The following is a 10,361-nucleotide window of genomic DNA, read 5'->3' as shown; positions in this document are numbered from 1 at the left end:
AAATACAATGTTTCAAGACACAAAAGACAAGTTTCAATCAATCTCTTCATCTGTTAAAGATACTGAGAAATATGTCAAGGATGTAAAATTGAACAAAGATAAATATAACAACTATTGGATAAAAACTATTATGGTAAATAATATGAGTTCTTCAATTTCCTTCAGTGGAAGGGCTTTTAGTATACCTGGTAGAACATCAATTAAAGTATCTCTAACAAAAGTTTCTCCTCTCCTTCTAGTAATATATTCAAAACTAGAAAAAGCAATGAAACAAGAAAAAGTATCAAAGAACAAAAACCTTATGGATGAAGCTTTAGAAAGAAAAGATAAGACCATCTGTAATATGCAAGGAGAAATTTGTATTTTTTTCAACAACCCTAAAGATGTAAATCTTGATGAAATAAAGGATGTTAATATATCAGGTGAAATGACATTTCGTTCAATAGTAGTTAACGATAATTTTAAAATTACCTTTAATATAAAAAAATGTTGTCGTTGAATCTGATAATGAAACAAAGTATATCGATATCGATGGTAATATACAACTGAAAGTATAGATGAATTTCAGTTTAAGTAAAGTTTTACTTTATAAATATGCTAGACTTTCCTGATTCTCCATATGACAAATTTGAGAATTGTCCTGCGTGTGAAAGACAGGGATTAAACACAGAGTCAAAAGCCTATAAACAATGTATATTCTGTGATTATCTTCTAATTAATGATAATAAAAAATATAAAAAGGAAAATAATTCTTTTAGATTTACACCAAAAATGAATTACTTTACAAGATTGATTAGAGAAATGAATGTAAAGTATGAGGATGATAACACACCTTTCCTTACAAGGGAAGAAACTGAACGTATAAGAGAAATGTTCAAAGGATTGTTGTTGTATATTATTCATGGATGTAATTTTCAGGGAAATATCAACACAAGATATTGTATAAATAAAATAATGGATTATCTTGAAATTAAACCTGAACTTAGGATAAAATATAGAGTTTCTAAAAAGCCAATAATAAATTAAATAACCTGTTTTTCAAATATATAAATGAATGATTTTTTACCTATTTGGGAAAATAAGATAAAATTTAACAACCATAAAAATCTCCCAAATTCATTAAGATGTCTCATAGTTGGTTCAAGTGGATGTGGAAAAACCTGCTTACTTTTAAAAATGCTCCTCACTCCCAACTTTTTAGATTATGATAATTTAATAATTTTCACAAAGTCGAGTTTTCAACCAGAGTATCAACTACTCTCACAAGGTTTTAATGCTGGTCTTCATAAGAAGATATAATAGGTTTATTTAAACGTCAAAAAAACCTAAATGATTATAACATTGAAGATATAATTCAACTATTTTGTGATACACAGAGATGTAAAAAGAAATCAAATCTTATAACTTGTATTCTTAGTGATAATACGGATGATATACCGTCTCCCCAAGATTTGGATAAATCAAAAAGAACCTCGTTATCTTTGATGATTGTGTTAATGAGAGAAACCAAACGGTAATGGACAGCTACTACACAAGAGGAGACATTCTTCTTGTAATTGTATTTATCTTAGTCAATCGTACTTTCAACTTCCTCGTCGTTCCATCAGAAACAATGCTAATACTTTTATTTTATTCAAGTTAAATTCAATAGATATCAATAATTTTTGGAGAGATAATTGTTCTACATTATGTAGTAAAAAGAAATTTGAGGATTATATGAAGCACACGACTGAAAAATATAAATATATTGTTGTGAAACAAGATGAGATATTAAGGGATATATTTTTTGTTTTATAAACAATTACATATATAAATGACAACTATTATTATAAATCTTGTGGGTAAATCTGCTTCTGGAAAAAACTTTCATAAATCAAGGTTCTTGTGTAGTACAAATGAGAATATTGTAAATTTACTTATAAAAACACCCCGTTATACGCATTGTATCAACAACAACTAGAGCAATAAGACCTGGAGAAGTAAAAGGTGAAGATTATCACTATATTTCAGTGGAGGAACATATGCGATTGAGGAATGAAGGACAAATATTTGAGGAGGTTTCTCTTGGTACAACAAAATATTCACATTGTAAGAGTGAGTTAAAGAAACTAAAATCTGGTGGTGTTGGGATATTAGAAACTAATCCAGAAGGAACGAGACAAATTATTAAATATCTGAGCGGAGTGAAGATTTTATCATTCGGTTTTGATGTTGATGAAGAAACTCAACACAAACGTATGAAAAGCAGAGATGCAAGGATTAGTGAAGAAGAAATTACAACTCGCATTAATGTTAATAAAGAATTTGATGAAATATTTAAAGAAAAGGATTTATTTGAACACATCTACTTGAATGATGAAGAAAAGGAAAATTTCCCTGTTGATCTTTACAATTCATTAAATGATATTTTACAATAAATAAATGGATACAAAAGAAAGAGCAAGAAGATTTAAGGAACATCAAGAGTTGGTTTCAAAAGTTGTAAAACAACAGGAAGACATAAAGAAGAAACGCAGACAGAAACTAACGGGCGAAGAAGCATTTGAAAAAAAACAAGAGAAATTTTTTAAACCACTTTTAAAAACTTCCCAAGAAAAAATGAAAGATGTTTCCACAGTTCCCACAGTAGAATATACTCCTAGAAAGCTTCAAATGTTAAAAGATTTCAGTCAAATGACGGAGGAAGAATTAGAGCATATTGGAGAATTAGAACATGATGAAGGTTTATTTCAACAACTGGAAGAGATTAATCAACCCCCTGATTATATTGTGAATGCTGTTCAAAACAATGAATATTCAGCGGATTCAAAAACCAAAGCAGGACTCATTCCAACAGAACAACCAGCAATATTTCATCTTGTTCAAGAAAAGGTATTGATATTTAATGATGAATTAAAGTTCTTAAGTTCTGCTCAACCGCCTGTTAAACTAACTCCGAGATTAATGTTTCTTCTCACAAAAGATGGAAGGCAAGGTTCAACTGTGAGGGATGAATCAAAGTATATTGATAAACCATTGGATATGGAAAATAATGATGATAGAGTATATATTGATTTGCTGAACACTCTAAATTATAAGGTTATTCTTTCTGGTAAAAGTAGGAAGAATGAGAAGGAGAAACACATTATTCAGGCTTTAAGTATCCTTGGTTCAGGTATTAGTTTTCTTCCAAATGACCCATCGCAATTAGTTAATAGACTGTTATTGTTGTTCGGCAGTAAGAAGGCTGGAAATAACAATTGTTTTAATGAAGCATCAGCCATTTTAGACCAGTTGATGAACATGAAAATAATTAATAAATCTCAATATAAAGACATTTTATCTCATATTAAATAAGATGAGAAGCACAATCCTGAGTTTTAATTTCACAACAAGCGACCACACATCTTCATTCCCATACCCACTACAACTTGACACAACAAAAGAATATGAGGCATCTTTATTGTCCATGGAGACTTATAATACCTTATTTAATATAACCGAGAAAAATGACAAGTTTAGTTATAATCCGGGAAGTGGATACAAAACGATAACAGTCTCAACCGGAGCATACGAGATTTCTCAAATATCTTCCGAAATTGCTCGTCTTATGAAAGAACAGGGTGATGAACCAAAAAATATTATTATAAACATTCAAAAACATACTTCAAAATCAACGATTAAAGTTAAAAATAACTACAAGGTTGATTTCACAATTGATAATTCATTTAGAGAGTTATTAGGTTTCTCCTCAAAAAAGATTGAAACTAATGGGACGTTTTACAGTGATAATGTCATTCAAATATCCTCAGGAATAAATTCGGTGTTAATTCACTGTGATTTGATTGATGGTGCTTATAATGATGGATTAAAAACAAATACAATATTTTCATTCAGCGCATACTCAACCCCAATTGGTTATAAATTCAATATGGAGCCTAAAAATTTGGTTTATCTACCTGTGTCAGGAAAAACCATACACAGAGTAAATTTTAGGATAACCGACCAAGATAATCGTGTGATTTCTTTTAATGGAGAAGTTATATCCATCAGAATTCACCTACGTGAAGTTTTTCAATAAATAAATACGATGGTTATTGTGAGGAAGCACGAGTTGGGAAAATATAAAATAATTACAGGGGATGGGATGTTCCTTTCCCCGTACTATAAGGGTGAAGGTATGTTTCTTGGTAGAGGATACTATAAACCTAAGAGACAAAGGGGTGTCGGACATCAATTTAGAGGAGATGGGATAATTGATACTCTCATGGGTATTGGTTCAACTATTCTTAAACATAAAGACCTAATTGGTTCAACTGCTTCTGCTGTGGGAAATGTAGCAGGTGCTGTAAAGAGTATAAAAGATGCTCAGAAAGAATCTCATAAATTACAAGCAATAAAAGAAATTAAGAAAGGTAAAACTCAGTTGTCCCCTCAAGAACGACAGAAAATAATTCAAATACTTGGATCAGGGTTTCAAAAGTTTTAACATCATTTTTCCTAAATAAATACAAGTATGGAAGCAATTGATAGTATCTATGATTTGGATGATACTATTATTATCTCAAACTCCACTAAAAAAGAAGATTACTTCAAGGTAAATGCAATAACTGGAACAGACTGGAATACAAATGGTACAAAAAGTTTTGAAATAAATAATCAACAAACCTATTTGAATCTCTCCGAAAGTTTCTTGTTGTGTAAATTTAAATTCACTAAGGCTGGGAATAACACAAACGCTACACTTGTAAATGATTTCTTCTGGAAAATGTTTGATAGTGTGCGATTGTATATTGGAACACAAGAAGTTGAAGCGGTTGATTATGTCTCTGCTGTATCTGAAATGATGAAATTTACACTCTATACATTCAGTGATAGAATGGGAAAGGGGTCTGTCGAAGGTTTTATTCCTGATATGTCAACGGGAACAAACACAGACCCTGGATATATTCAAAGGAAAGGAATGTATAATGATGATACAAAAGCAGAAAATAGTTTTACTGTGGCAGTTCCTCTTAAAGGTATATTTGGATTTTGTGATTATGATAAAGTTCTGTATGGTCTTAAAATTAGATTTCAACTACAAAGGAATGATAATGAAAATAGATTGCTTTTTGGTGTTGGTAATGCTTTTAGTGATCAGAATAAATTTGTAATTGAGGAGATGAGTTGGTATATCAGTGAATATACTCCTAATCTTAAAACAGAAGAGATGTTGAATCGAAGACTTAACTCAAAAAAACCACTCAGTGTATCATACCTCAAAAGAAGATGTCAACACGTTAAACTCAATCAAACTACTTACACGTGGAATTTGGGTGTTCTGGAAGGAAAGCCACGATATCTGTGGATGATTTTTAAAAAGCCAGATGGTGATACTGCGACTGATAAGAATAATGCATTGAGTGATAATGCTAAGGTGAAACAACTTCGCGTTTCTCTAGATGGAACATTTTATCCACGAGATAGATTGGAAATTAATTGGGAAAAAAATGATTTTGCTGAAGCATACAAGTCTTACCAAAAGGTGTGTGAAAGTAATGGAAATAAAGAACCTATTTTGGATATGACAGCATTTAAAAGTTTGTATACAATCTATACGTTTGACCTGAGCGCTCAAAAAGAAACTATAAAGTCTAATCGAGTGGATACTTCCCTATACATTGAAAGAGGAGAGAGTGAAGAAGTTGATACATATTGTTTGCTTTTGGAAGAAACAGAATTGCAGATTAATACAGATAATGGTGTGATGATTAGTCTCACATAATTTTTTGTTAAATAAATGAGTGACAAAGTACCAACTGGGGTATATGTTAATCAAATCAATCTTCATAAACTATCATCTTGTGTTCAAAATCAAAAGCCTTGTACGATTAACGTTAATACAATTCAGAGAAAAGGAGCAGTAAGAATTGATGTTTTGCTCACAAGAGAACAGGTTAAAATCTTGAATGACACTGGCTCACTTAAAATTAAAATGACAAAACCAATGTTAAAAAATATTCAATAAGAGAGACGAGTGGAGGATTTCTCCCATTTCTAATTCCTTTATTTGCTGGTTTAAGTGCGGTTGGAGCATTGACGGGTGGTATTTCAACAGCGGTCAAAACTGCCAACGAAAGGAAGGCTCAACTCCAGGCTCAAAAAGAATTGGAAAGACATAACAAAGAGTTGGAGAAACAAATTAGTGGAAGTGGTGTAATTGTAGATTTTGCTGAAAAACTTGAAGGTCTGCCTGATAAAGCGAGATTGTTAGTTGGAGATATGCTTTCTTCTATAGCACAAGCAGGTGTAAAATTAACGAAAAGAGGTAATGGATTATATCTTTCTAATAAATAAATGAGCATTGATGAGTGGTTGAAAGAATTTGGAAAGAATACAACATCAAATTTACAACTTGTCAAATATTGTAAGAAATTAAAAATTCATAATGTGGTTATTTGTATGAGAGATGAATTAACAAATGTGTCGAAACATACAAAGAATATTATTATGAACTTAGAAGATAATGATGGGAACGGTTCTCATTGGGTTTGTATTTTTAATAGTCAAGACAAATATTATTTTGATAGTTTTGGTCTTCCACCACCTGTTGAAGTCATAAAATTCTTACAGAATGGTGTTTATCAAACATTTCAAGTCCAAGAATTAAATTCCAAGTGTTGTGGTCAATTATGTCTATATGTGTTATTTCAACTCAACAAAAATAAAAAATTTTATGATATTATTTTTAATCTAATATAAATGACTTATGTTGGTAAAGATGGTTCTATCTTTGGTGTATCTCAAGAACTGGATATTGATTTATCAAATTATTACACAAAGGCACAGGCTGAACGACATAAATATAATATAAACAAAAATATTAACATGAAAAATGCTTATAAATTAAAAAATTATCCAAGCCCGACTGACGCGAATGACTTGGTGAGATTAAGCGATTTATCACAATATATATACTTAAATAAAACGGCTGTGTATTCTAAAGATACAGAAGTGTTGATATTATCTCCAGGTCATACAGAATTCACAGTTCGAATTAAAATAAATTTTTATAAAGAAGGGCGTATCGTTTGTATGAGAATAGAACAATGGGGTATGATATGAATGATTTAGGGTATAATTGGTCATTTAAAATTAACCTCGAAGACCTGGAACAATTAAATCAGTCTCGTAAGGAAGAATATTATCCACTTGGTATCGAGAATGAGTTTTGTGGAGCCACGATTAGTAAACAACAAATAAAAGAATTTAATAAGGGTAAATATAATAATGGTTTTGCCCTTGTTTATCTCATGAAAACAGAAAAAACAGGATTATATATAATAAGTAAGGAAATACAAAATGATTTAACTATGGGAAGATGGGGAGGTGTTTCGTGCCATAATATTATTCTAACATATATTTCTAATACATAAATGACAGCAAGAAGGCTTCAAGAAAATTATCATTTCTGTGTTCAAGCATACCTTCAAGAAAAGGGTATTCGGTATTTTAATAAATATGTTCTACAACATAAGAATGAGGTATTTTCAATAAAAGATTGGTATTATGCTGATGTTGATAAACCGACAACTTTAGATTTAATTAGAATGTTAAATAATGAAAAAATTATAAGGTTAAGAAAAGGTAAGGCTCTTTTAGAAATTCAAAAGAAATTTTATTGGTATCCTGTTGTAAAAAAAAATTATTTTGGATACAGGAATAACAAGAAATCCTGATGAATATATGTATAATATTCTATGGGGTGTAAACGATTCAAGTATAGTAAGGGATGAGGAAGGAGTTGAAGAAGAGAGGGAAGAGGAGGAAAAGGAGGAGGAGGAGAGAGAGAGAAGGAGGAAAGAGAGAAGAGAGAGAGGGAGGAAAGAGAGAGAATGAATAAATATCAAAATATGGAAACCAGTGAGATTCAAAAAAGAATAGAGGTATTAAAGAAATTAACTTATCTCACCAGGGAGGAATACAAAGAATTAAGAAGTCTATTTGCAATACTTTCGACAAGACTATCGACATCGAGAAGACATGTATTTTAATTCAAGTTTTTTCTTCAATAAATGGAGGAGAGAGTGAAGGCATTTCTAAGGATTCTTTATGTTTTAAAAATTAAGATTCAAATGTGCATGTTGGAAACTAAAAAGGTTTTTGCACTCTGCAGGAATTTTTCTCATAAATAAATGAGTTATTGTCTCAAATGTAAAAAGAAAACTAATACTAAAAATATTTCATATATTAAAAGTAAAAATAACAGGGTTATACAAAAAGGTATATGTTCGGTGTGTGGTTTAAAAAAAAATCAATTTATCTCCAAACACAAACTCGGAGGAGATATACAAAAGTTTTTATCAGGAAGTAAATTTACAACTACTGGAATACCAGGGGAATTACATCTTCCAGGTTATTCTTTCTGTGGTCCAGGCACAAACTTAGATAAAAGATTAGATGAGGCAGACAATCCTAAATCCTGGAGTAAACCAATCAATAGAGTTGATGAAGTGTGCATGAGACACGATATTGATTATGGGAATACCACAACGTTGGAAGAAAAGCATGAAGCCGATAGAGAAATGTTGTATAATTTGTCTCTGATACAAAATCCAACCTTGAGAGAAAAAGTTGATAGGTTCATCGTGAAGAAGATGATTAGTGCTAAATTGAAACTTGGACTTGGAAATTCAAAAACTTATAGACTCTAATGATGCCATTAAGACTGAAGAGCAATTAGCTGATGAATTACATAAACCAATATTCACAAAGTTTCAGAGAAGGAAAGTTTATTCCAAGGAAGTTGATTATATCTGGTCTGCTGATTTGATTGAACTCAATAATGATAAGGGGTACAAGTATGCTTTAACCGTTATTGATTTGAGGAGTAGATATGCGTGGGTTGTTCCTTTAAAAAACAAAACAGGTAATACTCTTATGTTAGCTTTTCAACAGATATTTAATAAAAGTAAGAGAAAACCTAAAAAATTGTGGACTGATGAGGGTAGAGAGTTTTATAACAAGACATTTATGAATTTTCTAAAAAATAACAGTATTACATTATACAGTACCTTTAATGAAGGGAAGGCAGTTGTTGTTGAACGTTTTAATCGTACCTTAAAAGAGAGACTATATAAAAAATTCACACAACTCGGTTCACAACAATGGTTATCTTTTATTCAGGATATTGTGGATAAGTATAATGACACGATTCACACGTCAACGAATATGAAGCCATCAGAAACATTTACAAAATTAAAATATGAAAAAGAGATTAATGTCAGAAAACCTAAGTTCAAAGTTGGTGATATCGTAAGAATATATAGGTGGAAATCTCATTTTGAAAAGGGTTTTACTGAACGATGGACGAAAGAACTTTTTAAAATTGTTGATGTAATAGATACAGTTCCTTGGACTTATAAAATATATGATTTGGAAGGGGAAGAGATTTTAGGTTCATTTTATTCACAGGAATTACAAAAGACAAAACTAAGCAGATAATACACCGTTGTGGACACTCGAGGGCCAAGTCCGAGGTGTATAACAGTATATAATGTGTGTCAAGGGGGACGTTCTTAGATCTGTGAACCCCAAACACAGAATCCTCAACTGAATAGTCAAGGCTTAACTTTGTTTGTTGGTGTGTATGTGTGTGTGTCCCAACCCTCACATTCAAAATCTCAACCCCAACCCTCACATTCAAAATCTCAACCCCAACTCAATCCTCACCCAACACAGTCTTTTTCAAAATGAGATTTCCACCTATATATATATATTTTACGTTTTTTTTCTCTTCTTCCAATTCTGTCTTTTAAGGCTTTCAGGTTTGATGACGTAAAAAGGGGGAGTAAGCCTGCACTTTCTTCCCAGAACTTTCTTGATCTTGCTCCCATCAAGCACCATCCGACAAAGAACTACATCGATAGGTTTAGATCCCAAAGAGTGATAGCAACTCCAAAAGTCTCCAAAATATAAATAAATAAAATAATAATAATAATAAATAAATAAATAAATAAATAAAAGCCCCCAAAAAAGTTTCAAGTGTCCAACATAAACCCAACTTTCCAAGTCTTCAAGGTATAACCACATTCCCGTTGAGTTTCCAAGATATGTATCACATTGTGAGTTATCAATCCAGAACCCACATTTCAAGTATTCAAAGTAAAACCAACTTACAAAGTCTCTTAAGGATAACTCATTTACTGATTTTTCAAAATTTGTGAGTCTCCAAGGTAGGCCCCATATTTAGAACCATCTTGGCAGAACCCTTTTCCTGAGTCTCCAAGGTAGTTATTTAAACCATCAAGGCAGAACTCATTTACTGATTTTTCAAAATTTGTGAGTCTCCAAGGTAAAACTTGTATTCTGGCTCATCAAGGTATAACTTGTTCAGTGGG

The 10,361-nt window shown here is 31.4% G+C and overlaps 1 protein-coding gene across 1 annotated transcript in view; it reads right to left on the bottom strand.

Annotated features, from left to right (window-relative positions):
* Nucleotides 1-10,282: 10,282 nt before the first annotated feature.
* Nucleotides 10,283-10,361, bottom strand: part of LOC147033543 (uncharacterized) — a 1,530-nt gene continuing 1,451 nt past the window's right edge. Inside the window, exon 3 of the mRNA XM_085851663.1 lies at nt 10,283-10,361. This exon is cut by the window's right edge and continues 212 nt beyond it. Within this exon, the coding sequence (XP_085707789.1) occupies nt 10,283-10,361 (79 nt within the window).

This window comes from Eptatretus burgeri, chromosome 2, assembly GCF_056783735.1.
Source record: "Eptatretus burgeri isolate ZD-2024b chromosome 2, Ebu_testis_v1, whole genome shotgun sequence".
Lineage (NCBI taxonomy): Eukaryota > Metazoa > Chordata > Myxini > Myxiniformes > Myxinidae > Eptatretus > Eptatretus burgeri.
This window is presented reverse-complemented; position numbering and strand designations above follow the sequence as displayed.